Genomic DNA, 21,918 nt, shown 5'->3' with positions numbered 1-21,918 from the left:
GACCTTCGTCTAAAGCGACTTGTTGTAATGATTTGACAGCGAGATGGGATGAAGAAGCGACACCATATGTGACGGTCAGAATTCGATATCCTTCGATGTCGTCTTTGGGTAAATTTCGCCAAACGATGCGTTGGTAGTCGATGTGTTCTTTATGCATTCTTACCTGGCAATACATTTTGGTCACGTCAGCACTCATAGCAAACCGGTAGGTCCGCATTCGTATTAAAGCCAAGTAAAGTTCAGGTTGAAGCTGTGGACCGACCATTTGGGTGTCATTAAGCGAAAACCCGGTGGTAGTGCGGCAAGACGCGTTGAAAACGACTCTCAACTTAGTCGTTGTGCTTGTTTCCTTGAAGACGGCTCTATGAAGCATGTAATAATGCTTACCAGGGACAGCTTGATGATTAACTTTTTCCATATGACCAAGGTCAATAAACTCTTGGATGAAATTCCTATATTGATCTTTAGGGATTCATCTTTCAGGAATAGAGCCTCCATGCGTTGTAGAGCTCGAATTGCAGCATTTCTTGAATTGCCGAGAGGGCAATCGGATTTGAATGGTAGGCTGACAACGTATCGCCCATCTTCTTGGCGATAATGAGTCTTTTCAAAACTTTTCGCATGTTAATTCTTCGATTGAAAGATGTTTGATTTCAGGTAGAGCTTCAATTTGCCAAAATTTTGTAACAGCCTTGGTAAGTGCGGTGTTACAAAACAAGCATACTGCTGAGTTGAGTGCGGTAGATGTGTTGATTGATGGGGTTTTTGCGGTAGAAGCGGAAATTGCGGTTTCTGGTGCAGCAACTGCGGTAGTAGAAAATGCGGATGATGCGGTTGTGGTCATTGCTGCGGGTGATACAGTAGAAGCGAGTGTTGCGGGTAATATCGTTGTATCCACTTTTGCGGAGTTGTGTATTTTGCCGAAAAGAATCCATCCCAGTGTAGATTGCTGTGCCAAAGGTGTTCCAGTGGGGCCTTTGATTAACCCTGTGCAAAGGAATTGTCCTAATTCATCGGCTCCGACTAAAATATCGATGGAAGCTGGTGTGCCGAAATGTGGGTCAGCGAGATTAAGCGACATGAGGTGTGACCAGTTTTGTCGACAGATGTGGACCGGAGGAAGCATGTTCGTGAGTTTAGGTAGAACTTTCAACTTGAGCGATTATGGTGGTAGAAAAGCTGTGATCAGTTGATGAAACCTGAAGTTGAACCTCACCCTTGGAACTTCCAGCTGTTGTGGCACCAATTCCTTGTATCATTGTTGTTTTTGGAGATCTTTTAAGCTTCAATCTACGCATACAATTTTCAGTTATGAAACTGAGATGAGATCCATTGTCGAAAAGTACTCGGGCTGGTTGATACCGTCCAGAATTGTCAAGGACGTCGACAATAGCCGTGCCTAAAAGCACTTGATGTTCTGATATTGAGCAATAAGATTGCGAATAGTTGTTTGATGGCAGTTTGCTGGACGTAGATGGCGAATCATCGTGTAGAAGCGAATGATGACGTATGCGACACGTGCGGCAGGTCGTCGCCCTAGTATTGAAGTGCCGTATACGGCATTTTTACATTTTTGGGAAATCGCATTTAAATGCTCGGAAGATAATGGCGAAAGAAATAACCGCTGGTATTTTTTGATAAAACAATTCTCAAAATTTTCTTGCATTGCATGAAAAATTTGACGTAAATGCCAAAATTTCTTGTTTTTGTCAAAACAATAGTGAATATCTCGGCAACGAAAAAAGATAGAAAAAAACGGATAGCAGATTTGAAAAGAGCAACTTCGAAAACATACGACTGCATGCCTAGTTCAAAAAATGTAATTTGGCGTATACGGCACTCCAATACTAGGGCGACGAGGTGTTGGCGCTGCGGCATTTCTCATCTAAATGCCCAGATCGAAGGCAGTTTGTGCACAGTTTTTTGTCTTTGACAAAACCAATTCTTTTTTTTACATCAAACGCGCGAAACTTGTCACAGGCGAAAATCTTGTGGTTGCTGGAGCAAACTGAACATGAATCAGCTGATGACTTCGCAGGTATATTTTGGTTTTGTTCTTGTGGTGCGGATGATGCAAGAAGAGAAGAAAAAGGTTTGTTTGGCTTACCTCTTTGTGGTGTTGCTTTAAATGCGGCAGGCTTTTGATATGAGTCAATTGCGTCCAAGCTACGACATCTTTTTTCAAGAAAAGCAACTAAATCATCGAATTTGGGAACATTGTCTTCAGTAAATGATAATTCCCGTTGCCTGTGAGTTTCGGCGTCTAGCTTACCGACCGTTAAATGTACCAGCCAGTCATCCCAATTTGTTACAGGTCTGCCTAAAGCCTTGAGACTCTGGAAGTGCTCTTGAATAGTATCAACCAGATGCCTCAAAGCGGATGATGACTCATTGAGTTTCTTCAATGAGAAGAGTGCGCGGAAATGAGCATCGATTAGCACACGTTGTACATCATAGCGTTTCTTGAGCAGAGTCCAAGCTTCTTGGTAGTTATTGTTTGTAATGGGAAGCCCATTAATAATTTGCAAGGCGCGCGTATTATCTGCCAAGGAACATCGTAAATATTGCAATTTTTGTGCGCCTGACAACGTGTCAACGGAGACGAATGCATCATGGAACGGCCTCCAATCTTTTGCTTCCCCTGAAAATTTGGGAAGACCCAAAGGCGGGAGTTTGATATTGGCGCGTGTTGGTGCGGGTGCATTTTCATTATGGGGTTCAATATTTGTTCTTACCTTCGCTAATGCCCTATTGAAGTTGGCTAGGGCTACTCGATACCATTGCTCTCCCTGCTCCCTTTCAGACTCTTGTTCTTGAATGGTGTCCTCGCCGCAGGAGAGTTCCACCGCTTCTTGGGCAAGCAAGAAATTGCTCCAATGGTCGCCCAAAATGACGAGGTATGACTCAATGTCTGGTTGATCAAGGGATTCGGCCTTTTTGCTTGCGGTTAAGCACCTTTTCAAGCCATTGCGCGATGAGTCCCGTTTAACTAAGCTCATTGTTTATTTTTATAAACACAGATTTTAGTTTATATAACTTTAATGAAACGAGTAATTTTGGTATTTTGTTCAGTTTTAATTAACTTTGGCGAAAAGAATAACTTTACTTTATTTTTTTTTTTTAAATTATACTTTGTAAATTGCGTTAGCGAAACAAGTAACTGTTAGAGTTAAACTTAATCTGAATTAAAGAAAAAACATCACGCCACGCCGAAGTACTTTAATCGAAATGTAATGTTTAACATTTCGATTAAAGTACATCACGCCACGCTAAAGAACTTTGTAGAAAATATTTAACTGTTTATTTTTTTTTTTTTATAAATGGGAATTTTATAAATAGTACATCACGCCACTCCAAAGAACTTTGTCGAATTTTTAAATAAACCGTTTCCAAATATTTTACCAAAAAAAATAACTTCATATCATAGTATTGAGCTAACTGTTGCACTTTGCGATTTGTTTTCGTATGTAATAGGAGCGAAAGAGACAAACAGATTTCTTATTTGGATAATGGTATTCAACAAATTATGTGTATTGTTAGTAAACAATGATTTTATGCGAATGCGTATATATTTCCATGCATTTTATGTTGTTGTTTATGCGGTGTAGTGTGATTGGGATTGATTTGGTGTGATGCGATTGCGGTTGATTTTTTTTTTGTTTAGATGTTTTGTTTTTTGTTTGTATGTTTGCGGTGTTTTGCGATTGCGTGTACATACAAAAATTGCATGTGTGTCGAGTTGACCGTTTCAGGGACTTGGGTGTTCACTTTAGCTCAAATTTAGAATTCACTGAACACATCAATTACATTATAAATAAAGCTAACTCTATGCTCGGTTTTATTAAACGTTTGGCAAAGGAATTTAATGACCCCTATGTTACACTTTCCTTATATAATTGTTACGTTCGACCCCATCTTGAATATAAATTCACAAAAGCCGTATTGAATCAATTCAACATAATTTCATAAGATTCGCTCTAAAGGGACTTCCTTGGTCTGATCCTTATAACCTGCCTCCATATGAACAAAGGATCCAACTTCTTCAGATTCAAACTCTATATCAAAGACCTAATATTTCTCCATCAACTTCTCAATGGACACATTGATGCTCCAACCTTGTTAACTGTATCGGGATTAATTATCGCGGAGGGTCTCACCACCTTCGAAGATTTGAACTTTTACACGTTGACTTTCATAGAACAATCTATGTAAACTTTTTAACTTAAACACATCTTATATCGACTTTAATATAAGTAAGAATATAAGTAAGGTGGGATTGAAAACAAGTTTTCGGACCAGTGCACCACTTAATTGTTTTTCAATGTCTGTATTAATTTTATAATGTAATATATGTTTATTGTTATATATTTTTGTGCATGTGTTATTTACTTACCACTAACACATGCACTTATGAGGATTTCAACACCTACCCACGGACAAAAAAAAAAAAAAACTTATGATGAGCCTCTGATTGTAGATTGCAGCTTGCTCTAAGCTCACTACATCTGAAATTTCTGAAGTGTAAAGTGTAAGACCCATAATCTTTTTTTCATTATCTTTTGAATGGCATTTTTCAAATTTTTTAAAAAAAATTCCCCTACCTATAATCACTTCTTTGTCAAAGGTCTTACTTATGTTTTTGTTGTCAAAAACCATTTATAACTTGGTTTTGAATTTTTTAAAAATTTGTTCAATACCATTGTCTGTCTAACAATAAAGGAGAGGGGGCAAAATTATATGGGACCTGGGCCATGAGCGTACATTAATGAGACTAGTCTCAAAATGAAGCTGGAGGTTGGTATATTCAATCTATGTCTTTTTTTTTCAAATCTTGAGATGCAAGGCTCCAAAGTTCGTTCTAATAACCCTTACTTGTCCCTTTTACATGCAAATATCATGAGAGCTACAAGAGAAATATTGATGTCAAATGAAAGGTTTTTAAGTACTATGTAGTTAAAGACTCACCTTTTAAACAATATAAAATATATATTACACAAAACGAAGAAAAAAAATCGATTCATGTTCGAAATTAATGGCATTTATTTTCAAATTAAATATGCTTGCGATCGACACGTACGCATGTGTAGTTATAAAACTGTTTTAATTTTGTAGAATGCGATTAGAACCGGTTTAGACGCTTGTTTATCTGACCAAATTATGTCATGTGGGGAAAACCAACCGGTTAATACACATTTCAAAAAACTTTGTAGATCACTTATAGAAAAGGAACGAATAAGATGTTGTTATTGTAAAGAACAATTTTATTAGAACATTGGTTTATTGTATTTAATAACATTTTAATTAATTTCAAAGAACTTATCAGTTTATTATAGTTTCAAAAAGCTCCAAGAAATATATTTTAAACTAAAACTGGGACAAGAGTGGATTTATCGAAAATCTTTAGTATGTATTTTGTAATCTAGTTTATGTAAACAAGTGAGTGTAGCCCAGAGTTCATCACAAGTAATTATAGTTTTTGTGTCTCTCTAACATAATTTGGTCAAATAAACAAGCTTCTAATCCGCATTCTAAAAAATTCAAACAGTTTTATAACTATACCTGCGTGTTCATTGCAAGCATATTTAAAATAAATAAATATTTTGAACAAAAATCGATTTTTTTAAATAACATTTTACTTTTCTTTATTTGTTCGCCGTTTCTTTGTTTTGTGTAATATGTATTTTATATTGTTTAAAAGGCATTAAAACAACCTTTCATTTGACATCAAAAACATCAATATACCACTTGTAGTTCTCATGATATTTGCATATAAAAGGGATAAGTAAGGGTTATCAGAACGAACTTTGGAGCCCTGTATCTCAAGACCCTGACTTACGATTTGAAAAAAAAATTCAAAGATTGAATATACTAACCTTCAGCTTCATTTTGAGACTAGTCTCATTAATGTACGCTCATGGCCCAAAAACGCCCCATCTCCTTTATCTATCGATTAAAAAAAATCAACTTTTTACAACGTCGCGTTTAGAAAATAGCCACTTTTTTGCAATTTAGTTCTACCCATATTTACTCTATTAAATGATGAAAATTTTAAAAATCCTTCATTTGTTTTCAACTTTAGGTCATTATCTTTCAAATATTTGTATCTCCAAGAGCTTATTTTTATTTGAAATTTTTGCCGCACTGCTAAAAAATTCAGGTTGGACGGGAGAAAATATCGTCACTTTTTCGTGGATGCTTCCATGGTTCATCGATTTGTAAGACATTATCACGTCAAAAGATTTAAAAATAAAAGTATGTATGTATGAGCATTTACAGTCTCGCAAAACTACCTGATTTTTGCAAGCTTTCGAAAATTTGGGTTTTAAGGTCGAACAAAATTCTAAAATTTATTTTAATGCTTGAGAAAAAAATAAGAATTTTATTTAGAAAAGAAAAGTACTTACTCAATCTTCCTATACTTTCATTTTGTTGTTTTTAACTGAAGAGCAAATAGTTTCAATGAAGTGAGCTGTCAAAAAGCAATCCGTGATGCAACGTATTCTATTGTCATTATAATCTTTGAACAACAACGACAACATTTTGAAATGTTTATGGCTAGAGTTACAGTACTGTTTCAATCCCATCATCGGATTGGCATCCGTGAAACAGTATGATGATGCATTAAGCTAATCCCAATCGGTAAAATAATTTACGATTAGGGATTAAGTTAATTCGTTTGCATAGTGATCCCTTTTTTTTTTTTTGGATTTTTGGCGGCTTTTTGAGACACGTGTTTAACACAGCAATTTTATTGTGAAAAACTAAATAAAAATCATTTAAAACCAAACAAAAACCCCTCAAAAAACTTAAATAATCAAATATTTAAAACAAAAGCAATCTAAATTGCCTGCTATCTTAATTGATTTATTTGTTCAAAAAATGCCACAAGGCACAAGCCGGAGAGATGAACAAAACCTCTTCTAACATTAGAAAACGAAAACAGCCCAAAATCACCATCAACAAATCCATCGAGATGGAAGTGGCGCAGCAACTCGTTGTACTCAGCCGCCCGCCAAAGCAACCTTCGCAACAAAACGATGGAAATCCTGGTACCTCCAACAATGGCGCCACAACCCGAGCCCTTCAAATCGAAATCGATGACGACCACCCGACAAAGGAATGGAAGATGCCGGATAAAAGGCACAAGGCAGCAACACCATCACCCCGCCAAGACATGGACACTGGCGCTCCATCACAAAACCAATTCGCCCCCCTGCTGGACATAACAATCCACACGCTAAAAAAGAACTCGCACAACCACAACATCACGAGACAATTATCACAATCAGCAGTCAGCAACGTGGAGGAAGATGTCCCAGGACAAAATAATAACACCGATGGAAGCACCAAAGACGGTACCAACAATACTCCAATCAACACCTTAGGAAAGGAAAGCATCCCTAGCGATATACCACATACAAGTAAGTACTGTCCGCCAATTATAATGAAAAATGTAGACACTAGAAAATTATTATTTGATTTCCGAGAAAAGTCGGTAAACTTCGCGTATAGGATAGTGAATCGCGGGAACAGCAGTAGGCTGTACGTCGATAACTCAAAAGTCCATAGGGAGCTTATGGATCTAATGAGAAAGACAGAGAGTGCCCAAGCACACTCCTTCACTTTGAAGGAAGACAGAACCACCAACGTGGTCCTAAGGGGCCTCACCTCAGATTATTTGGAATCCGAGATCTTGGACGAGCTCAAAATGAGAGTCCCTTTCGCGGAAAAGGTTTCTATAATTGAAACACTTCGGTCTAGGCAAAAGAAAATAAACTATAATCTCTTTTTGGTCCGGTTAACACCAGGCACCAGCATGGGGGAACTCCTCAAAATCAAATATTTGTTTAATACCAGGGTTCACTGGGAGAAGCCAAAGGGAAACACGGGCGCCCTACAGTGCAGGCGCTGCCAACAGTTCGGTCATCTCGCAAAGAATTGTGCATACCAATACAGGTGCGTAAAATGCACCAATAACCACCAGCCCGGCGCCTGCACTGTGGAGAACAAGGGGGAGAGCAAGGCCACTTGCGTCAACTGCGGCTCAGACCACCCAGCTAACTTTAGAGGATGCGAGTCCTACAAAAAATATGACTCCAGAAGAAAACGCCTTCTGCAAGAAGCAAGTGCTAAAAAAGCTGACGCAAGAGGCCTCTCCCTCGCGATCTCCAGGGGTGCCCCTGTGGCACCGGGTATTTCTTATGCCAGCCATTTCAAAGCAACCCAAAATAACACCCCCCGAGTGGAACCCATGTTCCCGAACTACTCCAATAAAAAAACAGGACAATCCACTATTGATCAATTCATGTCACTGTCAAATGACCTTTTTGGCATTGGCATGAACACACTTATTTCGAATATTGAAAAGTTCATGTCTAACCTAAACAATTTCAGCTCCCTCGCGGAAAAAAGAATAGCGTACCTCGACCTGGTCAACCAACTCCTTTTCTGCTCCAAATGATGTGGTTAAAAATTCTACAATTCAACATTACGTCCTTAGTTTCACAAGCGCGGAGAATAGAACTTCAAAAAATTCTCCAAGCTAGCAATTGTTCTTTTGCGTTTATTCAAGAAACTCATTTCTCGAATAGACACAGAATACAAATACAAAACTATCACACTTTAAGAAATGACAACCACCAGGGGGTAGCCCTGCTCATCAAAAATAACATTGAATACGAGCTGGTGGACTATCACTCAACAAATTTTCCTTCGCTTTTCGTCACCATCAAACTGAAAATTGATAATTCACCCAAAACACTTCTACTAGGGTCGGTATACTTCCCCTCGAACACCCCCCCTGCACAATTTACCTCAGAACTCAACGCTATTGAAGCCCTCTCCAACAGATTTGATGGTTCAATTATAGGTGGTGACCTCAATGCTAGGAGTACCAATTGGGGGGACCACACCCATAACCTAAACGGTAAGACGCTTGAATCATGGTTACAAAACTTCAATCCATCCCTAGCCAACTTCACATCGGATACACCCACCTTTCCCAGAGGACCATCTTTTTTGGACCACTTTCTCATATCCAGTCATCTAATTAACCACTTCAATAAAAACTTCTCATTGAAAACCCTTCCCACCTTTACAGAGCACTGCCCCCTACTTCTGTGCATAAGTATTGGAGAAGCAAACATCTGCCTGCGTGAGGAGCACTCACTCAGATCATTTAAAAATACCAATTGGCAGTCCTTCAGAATCCAATTAGATAGCAACCTCCTTCAACTTTTTCCCCCAGCCACCTCCTGCCTACCCAATACCGACATTGATAAATACATATCACATTTTAATCAAACACTCATTACCACCCTAGAAAGAAACTCCACAAGCTCTTCCATCTCATTCAACAAGTACAAGAACTTACCCCCTGAAATCGAAAACCTCTATAAAGTCAAACACCAGTGGCAAAGGCGTTTAAAAAATATATTCCACAGATCCCTTAACAGAATCAGTCCAGCATATAGAGAGTTATCATCCCAGATCGCCTTATTAAACAACATTATTAAGCAAAAAGTAAACATCTGGTTAAACAAGGAACTAAGTGACAGACTTTCCAAAATTAAGCCTGGCCCATGGGCCTTTAAAGAGGCGTTCGGGATCTTGGGCAAAAAGAAAAAATTTCATTGCAATAAAGTGGTCGTTAATAATGAGACCTTCACCAGCGAAGCAAAAATCGTTGAATCTTTCGAAAAACACTTTACGGACGTGTACAAAGAAAGAGTGCCGCTATTCAACATAAACACCACGCAAAGAGCCCAAGAGTCCGCTAACTCAGTGGCTCTAAACACACCGGAACACATTTTCCTATTCAATTCCGAAAACTCTGCACTGAACCCTATTGCACCCCATATTTTTACTGACCCTGATTCTGTGAAGAACCTGCTTAAGCTTCTAAGACCAAAAAAATCGTCCGGGCCGGACAACATTTCTAATTACTTTCTGAAAAAAATTTCAAATCAAGCGGTTAACTTCCTAACAATTCTATACAATAATTGCATTAACAATGCCTACTTCCCCAGCCTCTGGAAAACAGCTAGGATCCTGCCTATAGTTAAAAAACAAAACAATTTTGACATTAACAATTATAGACCGATTTCCCTACTTTCCAACACCGGGAAAATACTCGAAAGAATAATCCTGAACAAAATGAATTGCCCGCTAGACAACCCCATAGACCCGATACCCGACTTCCAATTCGGGTTCCGCAGTGGACACTCCACCCTCCATGCGCTAACCAAATTTCAAAACGATATCATCTTAAATCTGAGAGAAAAAAGATGCACAGTCGCCTGCTCTCTCGATGTTGAAAAAGCCTTCGATAGCGTATGGAGGGTGGGGCTTATCTCTAAACTCGTATCAATTAATCTTCCTAGTTACATCTACAATATTCTGCACAGCTTTCTATCTAATAGAACTTTCTTCGTACAAATTCAAGGGACAAAGTCGAACCCCCGAAGCTGCGACAGTGGCGTCCCGCAAGGGTCAATATTGGGCCCACACCTATACAACATCTTTATGCACGACTTCCCCCATACATGGTCAGAAAATAATTTGGTCTCAACCGGTCTCCTTTACGCCGACGACACCATCGCGTACTCCAACCACGAATATCCACTAGTAGCTCTACACCACCTCGAAAAACACATCGGGGTCATAAACGACTATTACAACACCTGGGGTATCAAGCTGAATGTCCCAAAATCAGAACTGATTTGCATCAGAAACGCGAGTGGTAAAGGTCCAATTGGAGTAGTAAGGGAAAGCAAACATCTCACACTAAACGTCAACGGTTGCCCAATCCAAGTTCAAAACAAGTTGAAATATTTAGGAATCAACTTCAACAATCTATTTAAATTTAATTATCATGCTAAACTCACCATTGAAAAGACCAGAAAAGTCTCCAACATGCTGATGCCCTTTTTCAGGCACAGAGCCTTAAACAAAAAATCCAAACTACTGTTTTATAAAACATTAGTTAGACCAGTAATGACATACGGGTTTCCAATATGGTTTACCATCTCTCCCTCGGTAGCCCAAAATATGGAAATCCTTGAAAGAAAACTTCTTAGGCTCTGTGCTGGTAAAAACTTTGAGACCCGGACCAAAAGATTCTCAAATAACTTTATTTACAGCGACACAAATACTGTCCCGCTGATGAGATACGTCTCGCTTCTCATGAAAAAAACAATTTCAAACTTTGAACAATCCGAAAACGACTTAATAATACATTCCTTAGCATCCCAGACTGGGTCCTCTTGGGACGGCGTTGGTTATCTGTCACCACTCGGAATACTCTCAGTGGATCTTGACGCTCCAGTGTTAGAACCTTTAGAGTTCTATAACAGGGCCATCCCAAATCAAAATCGCGGATAATTATCCATTCGCCACTTGCGTCCCGCGATTCACTACAGTGTACGTTGGGGGAACCCCTTTTCTACCTATAAAATTATTAAAAATAAGTTACCAAAATTCTCTAAAGATTGGCCGACAGTACTTACTTAAAAATACTAGAATAAGTATCATTTAGTTATCTTCTAATTGAAATAAAATACAATTCAAGTATTTATGAAACAATATATAACAGGTATTATTATAAAATAAATAATTACAAAATCACCAATGTAAAAGACAATTAAATGAACAACAAATCAAAAGTAAAAATATTTTATAAAACAAATAATTGTAATAATCAATGTTATCTGTCATTCATTATCTTCATTAATGAAGTTTCTTTTTTTTCTTTTGTAACACCATAAACAAAAAATACCAAGACTGGAAACTTTCGTACGTCTTTCCCCCCAAAACCCTTTTGTGTACAGTGTTGTCTGTGAATATATGTGAAAGCCACCACGTTGGTAAATGACGTTAACACGCACACATTTATAGATTCACGGCATTCACCACACATCCAACACGAACACAACGATAGGTTCACGACATTCACCACACCTCGCAGCTTGTAGGCAAACGTCAGTTGACCGCCGAGTTTCCAGTCTTGGTATTTTTTGTTTATGTGTAACACCCTCTGTGTATCTATGTTTATCTCGTCTCGTACACAACAATCGAAGTATAAATGTGTTCCCCGATAAATGCCTTTTTCCTCCATGTTAATAATATTCACTAAAAAGAAAAAAAAAAAAAACAAAAACAAATAAATAATGAATCTAAGGGCGTACTCGCTCTTATAAACGAAAATGTTAACCTAACATACAATGTATTCACAAGAATCTGACTGAGCTCTCGCTCTAACAAAAAAAAAAAGAAAATGTATATTTGTATTCCGTACATACTATGTATATTCGTATCTCACAAACCTAACAAATGTTCAAGGCATTCTATCGTAGGGTTAGTTTGTAAGGTATCTGTAGTTTTTTTATTGTATATATGTATCCTAGTTTATAAGAGGGTGACAAAACGTCACACAGTTAACGTAAACAAAACTCTCTGTCATGAGCAAGAGTAGAAAAAAGAAAAACATTTTACTGACCGCCATGAGGCAAACATTGTATTCATTTTCATTACAAAGCAACTGAAAGAGCAGGCAATACATTATAGCCGCCAGTTTAACTTAAGTAAAGTAGTAAAGAATTGTTATTTTTTAGACTAAGACAGCAACTGTAACCTAAAAGACTCAATAAAGAAATTCAATTCAATTCAATGATCCCTTTTTTGTTTTAATCCGTTCAGGTAGCTGGCAGGTAGCCTGGATTAAATCCCTTTTTTTGTGGTTGTTTTTATAATGGTGGTGGTTTTTGTAAGTTCTCCGCTAACACGGACGCGTCCGTTCGCACTGATTTGCTTGCTTGCAACTGGAGACATTTCACACAAACGGAAGATCCTCAAGTACTTTTAATTGAACGACTAGTTGTTTATCTGAATCTCCGTGATTCTCATCGATTTTCAGTTCACTTATGAACAAAATGAACAAAAATTAGAAAATATTCCTCCAAAAAATAAAATATCTCTATTAAAAATGAAAATCCATCCATAAAAAACAACCCATGCAGGAGGACACACCTCCTCCGGTGAAATCCTGGAAGGAACTGAAGATTCCTATTAGATTTTTTTTTTTTTAGATTAAGGTTTGTTTTTATTTTGCTAAAGTTTTATATATACAATTGTCTTAAAACTAGGCTTATAATTAACTATTACTAGATTGTTGGCTCAGAAGGGGCCTAACTTATTTCTACTGGCTAAAAGGATGGTTTTATAAAATATAAATACATATTTGTGTCGACTTAATCTAATACATGAAAATTTAAATTGAAAAATAAATGTCTTGTTAAATAAAATAGAAAATTAATTATAACTCAAGGTTTTTATCCCCTGTCGTGTCCGCTGTCCGCTCTTTCGTAGAAAGGTCTTCCTTCGTTGAATAGTACATCCTGGAATCTGGCATCGATGATCGCTCTTGGGTGTAGGTACCTTTGGCTGGTGAGAATTTCGTCCTGTAGCAGTTGTTGTACTTCCGGGTTTGGATGTCCTTCGAGGTTCCTCAAAATTCGGCTGGATAGTTCCATCATATGCTGGTCGATTGGGATGATGTCAGCTGCCTCGTACAGCTTCTTATTTGGCCAGTACTTCCTCGTTAGGGGGTTCCGATAAAGTCCAGTGCAAACTCTGAGTATTTTCCTCTCGAAGAGTTTGATCTTCTTCATGGCTGATGGTGAAATTGTGAACCAGACCGGGCAGGCATAGGTGATGACGGGCCTGATGAGCTGCTTGTAGAGGAGTAGTTTTGTCTTCTTGGAGAGTCCATACTGCTTCCTTAGTAGAGGATGTACCAGGTGAAACGAAAAACTGGCGCGTTTCAAAATGGCTGCAGCGTGTTTGTTAAACTTCATCCGGTTGGTGAAGTTTACTCCCAGGTATTTGGCTTTGTCCTTTGTAGTCACTACCGTGTTGTCAGGAAATCCAATGGTAATGTTCCGACTCCTTTCAGCGATCCTTCTACGGGCCCTCGTCCTTGTCTGTGGTGGTCTGAAGCAAATTAGTTCCGTCTTGCTGGCGTTGATCTTCAATCCCCATTTGAGGTAGTAGTTCCAGAGATTGTAGATGTGCTCCTGCACTCTACGGGCTGCTATCTCCGGTGATAGTGATGTTGAGTATGTGATGGAGTCATCTGCGTACAGTTTGGTCCTCGTGCCTGGCGGGTTTTCGGGTTGATCTGCTGTAAAAATATTGAAGAGAAAAGGGCCTAATCTTGACCCTTGCGGAACTCCGGCCTTAATGGGTCGTAGTCCTGACTTGTCGCTGGAAACCTGTACAAAGAAGAGACGATTAGTAAGAAAATTTTGGATGATTTTTACCAGATATCCTGGAAAGCCAAATTCCATTAGCTTAAAGATGAGTCCTTTGATCCAGACGCTGTCAAATGCCTTCTCGATGTCTATCAGGCATGCTACGGTGGTTTCCTTTTTGTTCAATCCCACGGTGATGTTGCTGTGAAGTCCAAGAAGAGGATGAATTGTCGAGTGCTTGCCCATGAATCCATACTGGAAGTTTGGTATTATATTTCTTTCTAAGCAGAAACTTTTTACCTTTCTCAGTAGTAGACTCTCAAGTACTTTGCTAACACAGCAAAGTAGTGAGATGGGCCTGTATCCTTCCACGGTGTTCCTGTCGGTCTTCTTTGGTACTGGAACAATCCTTGCTGTTTTCCATGCTGCCGGAAAATAGCCGTTGTTTAGGCAGTTGTTGAAGATGACTGTCAGCAGGAAGAGGGCGATGTTCGGCAACTTTTTCAAGACAAAGTTGGAAATGCCGTCTGGTCCTGTTGACTTCTTTGAATTTCCTGTGATGATGGTCTCACGGATGTCTTCGGTGTTGGTGAAAACGTCGTTGTTGATGGGGTTGTGGGCAGGATTTTCCTCGCTGAATGTTGTTATTGATGTCTGGTGTCCTTCAATCACTCTTGCTTCTACTTCCATCATGAATTCCGGGAGATGAACTGGTGGATTGTCCGTGAAATTTCCCTCGAAGTGGTTTGCAAACGCTTCGGCTTTTTCTACTGGGGTGTGTGCTGTTGTTTGTCCATGGCTGATAGAATCTGGGAGTTGTCGTCTTCTTCCTACGATGGCGTTTATCTTCTTAAAGCAGTCTGGTCCAGGTTTGATATCTTGGAGTCTTCTTTGTAGCTGGGAGTCCTGGAAATGTTTAACCGCCCGGTCAAACATAACTTGGGTGCATTTTAGTTCCGAATAGGTCCTTCTGTATTCGTCATTCTCCGTGTTGTAGGTCCGATGTAGTATCCGCTGTAGCTTTTTTCTTAGCCTCTGCCTGTGGTTGTTGATGGCGATGATATTCTCTGGCAGGTTCGAGAATCTATCCCTTGATGTCTTCTGGGTCTTCTGGTTGTCCAAGGCGATGTTGACTGCAGTCTCCAATCCGTGGATCGCTCCGTCAATTTCCGTGTTTGTTAGGTTGGCGATGTTGGTCACTTCAGGAAGTCTTGCCTCGGTGTCATCGCGGAATTGTCTCCAGTTGACTCGATCATACCTGATGTGAAACTCCGGATCAGGTTGAGTGGTCAATATCCTCTGTCTGAGTCGAATATCAAGCTCCACAGCAAGATGATCCGAATCCGATGGATGTGTCACACAGCGGTAGTTCTCGAGCTGTGAGAGAATGTTGATGAAGCTCGTTGATGCTAAGAAAAAGTCCAGCGTTGATGGTGTCCTCGGGAAGGTGGGTGTTGGTTGCGATACGATGGCCAAAGAATGTCGGTGTGGATTGTTGTCCAGCCAGTCCACGATGGTTTCTCCTTGCTGTGAGCTAGTGCTGTCCAGCCATCTGGGGTGCCTGGCGTTGAAGTCTCCTCCAATGATGCAATGGGTGTGCTGGTCTGCGATGTCCATAAGTTTCCTGAGATCCTCCTCGATGTTTCCCTTAGAAGATGCTCCCTTCATGTAGATAGACATCAGAATCAGGGTTTCTGATCCCGATGTCTTGATGATGACGCAGGTAGCTTCTGTGGCGTTGAGTCCGTTGATTTTCATCTGTTCCCCTTGGAACAGCTTCCTCATTAGTATGGCGGTTCCTCTTCCTCCGTTGCTGGTTTTGTCCTCTCTGAAGATTTGGTATCCCTCTGGTTGATATTTGTTCCTCGTCTGTAAATTAGTTTCCTGTAAGAAAAGAATATCGGGTTTCTTTGACTTTAAAAACAAGTTTAAAGAAACCCGTCTGGTTATGGAGTAAATAGAGTTTACATTGTAGGTTAGTATTTTAAGGGTTTTTAAATACATAATTGGCAGATAAGACGGCCAATTATTAATGTTTTTGCCTTATCGTCAAGGCTTGCATAATTGCTTGGGACTATTTGCTTGGCCTTTTGCACTAAAGTGAAAAGGTCAGCTCCAAATAGCCTTTCAGCATCTGCAAAGACGTCTCCATTATCCTGGGTCTTCGTTGCTGGTTTTGGTGCTGGGGCAGGTTGTTTCTTGGTTGTTGTTGCAGCTGGTGCCTGTTGAGCTGTTTCCTGGGGCTTGGTGGTCCTCGTGGGTTGGCGTCTTTGTGTTGCACGGGCTGCAACGGTGGCAAAGCTCAGTCCTTGTTGAATGGATTCCACTGTTGTCTTCTTCACGGCTTTGGCTTGTTCCACCTTCTTCTCGGCGGCTTTCCTCCTTTCTTCCATTTTCCGTTTTAGGACGGGGCATCCTTTCCAACTAGCAGGGTGTCCGGTTTTCTGGCAGTTTACGCAGTAAACATTGTCATCCTTCGTGTTGTTCTTCGTCCTTGGGCACTCTCCTGGTAAATGCTGGTCCTTGCATTTGACGCATCTGTACCGCATGCCACAGTTGCTGGCAACATGTCCAAACGCCTGGCAGTTCTTGCACTGGGTGATGGTGTTAGACCTGAATTTTTCCCAGTGGATTTTCTGGTTCAGGAGTAGTGTTTTCTTGAAGACTGCTGGGATGTCGCAGTCCTTGTCAAGTTCTACAACAAAGTTGTTGTACTCCTTGTCCTTCCTTCCTTTTTGTGGGCTCACGTTGATGGCGTTGATTCCCTCGTGTTTAAGTTCCTCAATAATATCGTTTACCTCGAATGTGCTGTGTACTCCTTTCAGCATCATGAGGATTTTCTTGTCTTCCTTGGGGGTATAGGTGTTGAATTCGGTCTTCCTTTCCTTTAAGTACTCCGTGATCTTCTTGTGGTTGTCCTTGGTCTTCGTTAATATGACTGTCTTGCCGTTGTTGTAATTCGTGGCCTTGTATGCTACACCCAGTCCTCTTAAATGTCGGTTGAGCTCTGCGACATTCAATTTAAAGCAGACAATGGGTGGCATAAGCTTCTCCCTAGATGTTCCTTCCATGTTGGTGGCTGTCCTTGATGTCTTCTGGGTAGTTGCTGCGGCTGAGTCCATTTGGGTTGCTGGGGCTGAGGTGGTTGGTACAACTGCGGCTGATGGAGTTGGCGTTGGTGGTGGTGTAGATGGGGTCGGTTTCTTGGCCTCCAATTGCTCAGTAGACATTGCTGCTGGCTTCCTCTTCCTCTTAATTCTTATCACCTTGATAAAATCGGATTCTGGCTGGGCTTTCGGTGGTTGTTCCTGTCCGGCATCGATCATCTCTGCGTCATTGTTATCCTCAATGACTTGTCTTGTTTTGGCGATGTCGTCTAGGTCCTCGAAATCGGACTGCAGAGCTTCTTTCTCCTCTTCCTCTTCTGCTGGCTGTACTTCTTCTTCTTGATCCTCTTCTTGTTGGTCCTCTTCTTCTTCATTGTAAAGCTCATCGAAGGCATTGAGTTTCTCATGTATTTGGAGCAGAAACTCCTTTCCATGAGAAGACATGCCTTCTCTGACCTTTTTTATGAACTCGTCATAGGTAGCGGCTGCTTCGTCCTTCCGCTTTTCCTTTTTTCCCATATTTATTATGGGTCGGTAATCCTTTTGCTGAAGTGATTAAGTTAATCCTAATCGGTAAAATACTTTACGATTAGGGATTAAGTTAATTTGGGTAATTATCCCTTTTTTTTGGTTAATCCGTCCAGGTAGCTGGCAGGTAGTCCGGATTTTAATCCCTTTTTTTTTGGGGGTTGTTTTTAATTATGGTGGTTGTTTTTTTAAGTTGTCCGCTAACACGTCCGTTCACACTGACTTGCTTGCTTGCACTGAAGATTCCTATGAAATTTCAATTCCTTTTATACTTTTTTCATTCAAAATGATAAATGTTCCCAAAGGATCGCAGCCTATATTGATTTTGATTAAATTTAATTTATATTACCGAAGAAAACAAACAAAATTATTGATCAAAGGAATTATTTTGCAGAAATTGTGATTTCAGCTTGACGTAAAAATTGTTGTCAAACGACACACACACAATCGCAAAAAAGAATTTCGTCTGTTTTCAAAAATTCCAAAAATTCGGTTTTTTTATGCGATTCTAAAAATTTAAAGGAATTCGACATTACTTTACTTATTTCCTCCCTTTTACTTAAAAGTTCCTTGCTGTTTACAGTCACTCATGGACGTATTATATAATAGGTCCATGCACTTGCTAATTTCATTATCCAATCAAAATTAAAAAAAAAAACAACACAGAATGAACAAAAATGGACGGCCCTTGCTAAAAATGGACTCTGAGATTCTGTTGGAATAAAATGTCGTGGTATGGAGTGTACGAGTATGAAATGTTCTGGCTCCCGGAACATCCATACCAAAAATGGTTGAAAATCAGATAGGCTGGATAGTTTTTGTGAAAAAAATTTCCTTACTTTGCTTAATTTTCACGAAAGCACGGCTATATATAGAAGAAAATAATTGAAGAAAATTGTTACACGCTTTTTTAATGTAAATGTAGGACTATTTTGTTATCTATTACTTTAAAAAAAAAATTAATTTTTTTATATAACTGATTATTTCTTTACTTCTAGGTAACGCATCTACCGCGGGTTATGTAACACCTTACACATATGCTACTTTGCCACACACAGGAGCTAGTGCTGCGACGGGAGCTTTTGCAGCTCTTAGTCCATACCAACAGGCTACAAATGCTTCTATTCAAGATGCAAGACTTCAATAAAATTGTAAATGCATAACACAAATTGTAAACCGTTGCTTGTCAGGAAACCAATACTTAAACTTATTAGACAAATATTTAATAATCATAGTTTTAAAAAGTGGAAAGGTACGGATATATTGAGTAGTAGTGTTTGTAGACTAAATCATAGGTATGTGTTATGAATATGAGTTGTACAGAAAAGATTAGTAAAAGTTTCATGTCTTTGCAAAGAAGTAATAGTGAACGTTATTAAAGCTTATACATTTTCAGTGTTTTCTAATTTATGATCGGTAACTCCGAAAAATTCCAAAAATGTTACTTCAAAACACAGGCAAGAAAAAGGTTAAATAGAGTTCCCTGTTCCCTGCTTTTAAAATATGGTCCACAAATTTGGCATAACTATTTCATGCCAGATATTGTTTTCTTTGAGTTTTTTTTATTCATTTGATACACTTTTTTGATGTCGAAATAGCGTTTCATTACATTTTCGTCTACAAATCGCCATGACGCCAAAAAGTATTATGCCTAAAACAGATCGCTGTATGCAGCGCTGCATCCAAAATACATATGCATCACTTTTTAAATTATTGATTCCGATTTCTGTCAAAAAAAAAAAATTGATAACCTTGATTTTTTTTATATTTTTTTTTTGTAAGAAAACGATAAAAATGGAATGTAAGCGATTAAAATGGAAGAAATAATTGAATTTATAAAAAACAAGATCGTTAAGTTTTTTTTGTGAATTCAATTAGTTCTTCCATTTTAAGAAAATAAGAGCCCGTGTTATTTTATTTTGTTGCAGGGAAAAAACTGCACGTCTGTTTTGACCATTAAGGTTTCAAGTGTGCCCGGTCTCCATTAGCAATAAATCCCGTGTCATCGAAATTGTTTATGGTATATGAAACGTCCTCGCAAAATTTTATAAGCCTACCACTCTTTTTCAAAGAGCAATTGGTAATATTCTGATTCTTGCTCTATAAGTAAAAGACTATAAATAAAGAGTCCAATAACATTTTACATAATGGTAGAGACATTTTGATATTAATTTTAATCGATCGGGCGCTAAGAAATACCTCGAAATCATGTATCATATTAATAAAATTGTTTTATTAATTATACTTTGATATGCAATAAAGCAAGTGCAACAGAGAAAAACTCTTGTATCTACCCTTCCACATGGAATACAAGGTGGCTCAATATCTCAAAATAACTCTTATATTGAGTAATACCAATGATGTAAATTTCATGCTTTTATCACAAAGTGCACGATTTTGTTGCTAAGCCGACCCACTAAAATGGCTTAAGCATTTTACTCAACCGTCTAAAATTGTGCGCCATTGATTTTAATTACATAGATTCGTCTATTATTAGGTGTTTTTTTTTGTTTATCTATATAGATTTTGTGCAAAAAAACGACATCGAAATATTTCAAATCAATACAATTTACGTGTTAAAAACAACAAAAACTTTATCTGTATTGATTTTTGAAAAAATCCAGATAATTATCCAGATTTTACTTTCTCTCGATAAAAACATTAGTGGCAAGGTACTTTATTTGTTGTGTTATAGGTATTTTATACAGAAATATCTATTAACAAAAAAAAAAGCGGAGAAAATGGGGTTTGAAAAAGCTCTCATAGAAAAAAATGATCAAAAATTTGTTTGACATGGTTGCATTGAAATGGTAATATTTCGAGATATTCGCAATGCACTTTTCAGATAAACGTCTTAAATGGATTCTAATAATATTGTTGAACAGATATATACATTAGGGCGTTCGTTATTTAGTTTTTTTCGGGAATCAAGTTCCTAAGTGGAAAAACTGTTTCTAAATAATAAAAAAAAATCCCCTAATTTTTTCAGATTTTTATTTTGACGCTAGATGGCGCCCCAAGAAATAGCCTTAGTGTAAAAAAGGTTTTATTTTATTTTTCATGCTATTCATATGCTTCATAAAAAATACTTGGCTTAACAAACACAAAAAAGGCATGCATGTCCTGACCAAATCCCTAGTCCTAGAAAAATGGTTTATATCTTTTTGAAAAGGGTGTTTAATATAGATAAGAACCTTATCAAAAATTTTTACATTTAGGCTATACCTAAAAAAATGGCCTCTAAAGTCAACATATACCTTTTTAAAATGAGAAAAAACTTAAACCTTCTTGGGGCGCCATCTAGCGTCAAAATAAAAATCTGAAAAAATTAGGGGATTTTTTTTTATTATTTAGAAACAGTTTTTCCACTTAGGGTCTTGATTAAAAAATAACGAACGTCCTAATATAAACTCACTGCCGTTTTTACCAGTACCAGCTTTTTGATGGGATTTTGGTACTTTTTTATCTTTCTCCAAATTTTACCAGGTCCATCTGAGCAGTACACTTCGTCTAACGTGCGTATGAGTTATGAATGTGGCAAAATTTCTAGAATACCGAGAAAAGAAGTAGATCCGAAACGAAAGGAAGGTACTACTGGTAAAAACGGCAGTGAATCGTTTATGGTATGGGGGTTTTTGCTAGCTTTTGGTGTGGGTTACTTGGTCTCCTTGCGGAAACAATGGATGGGTATTTTTTTTTAGATATTTTATAGACAATCGGGATGTATATCATCGACGCCTATACTTTTTGACTTGATTGACATGATCGATTCACAAACTGATAAAACATCAGTACACGAGAAGGAGAAGGAATTCTCGAAATATTCATTCTGTTGCAGAAAGGGTTGGGCAAAGTTATCTTGTGGAGAGACACCAACGAAGTTGCGATTTATCTCATCGATGTTGACCGCATCTTCGCTAACAAGGGGTGGTTTGCTTATACCGAGATTACGAACCTGGGACCAGAGACGTTTTGAGGAACGGTTTGAATCAAAGTAAGCACAATAATAGGAGTGTTTGGCTTGCTTTATGATA

General features: G+C 38.5%; 1 protein-coding gene across 10 annotated transcripts in view; it reads left to right on the top strand.

Annotated features, from left to right (window-relative positions):
* The window catches only part of LOC129921094 (RNA-binding protein 24-B-like), a 177,904-nt gene extending 158,625 nt beyond the window's left edge, over positions 1-19,279 (top strand). For all 10 annotated transcript variants that reach the window (XM_056002762.1, XM_056002761.1, XM_056002759.1 and 7 more), the window contains one exon: positions 18,883-19,279. In XM_056002762.1, the coding sequence (XP_055858737.1) occupies positions 18,883-19,031 (149 nt within the window). In that variant the 3' untranslated portion in view covers positions 19,032-19,279. The remainder of the gene's footprint in view (positions 1-18,882) is intronic.
* The last annotated feature ends 2,639 nt before the right edge of the window (positions 19,280-21,918 follow it).

Source organism: Episyrphus balteatus, chromosome 1 (genome assembly GCF_945859705.1).
Source record: "Episyrphus balteatus chromosome 1, idEpiBalt1.1, whole genome shotgun sequence".
Lineage (NCBI taxonomy): Eukaryota > Metazoa > Arthropoda > Insecta > Diptera > Syrphidae > Episyrphus > Episyrphus balteatus.
This window is presented reverse-complemented; position numbering and strand designations above follow the sequence as displayed.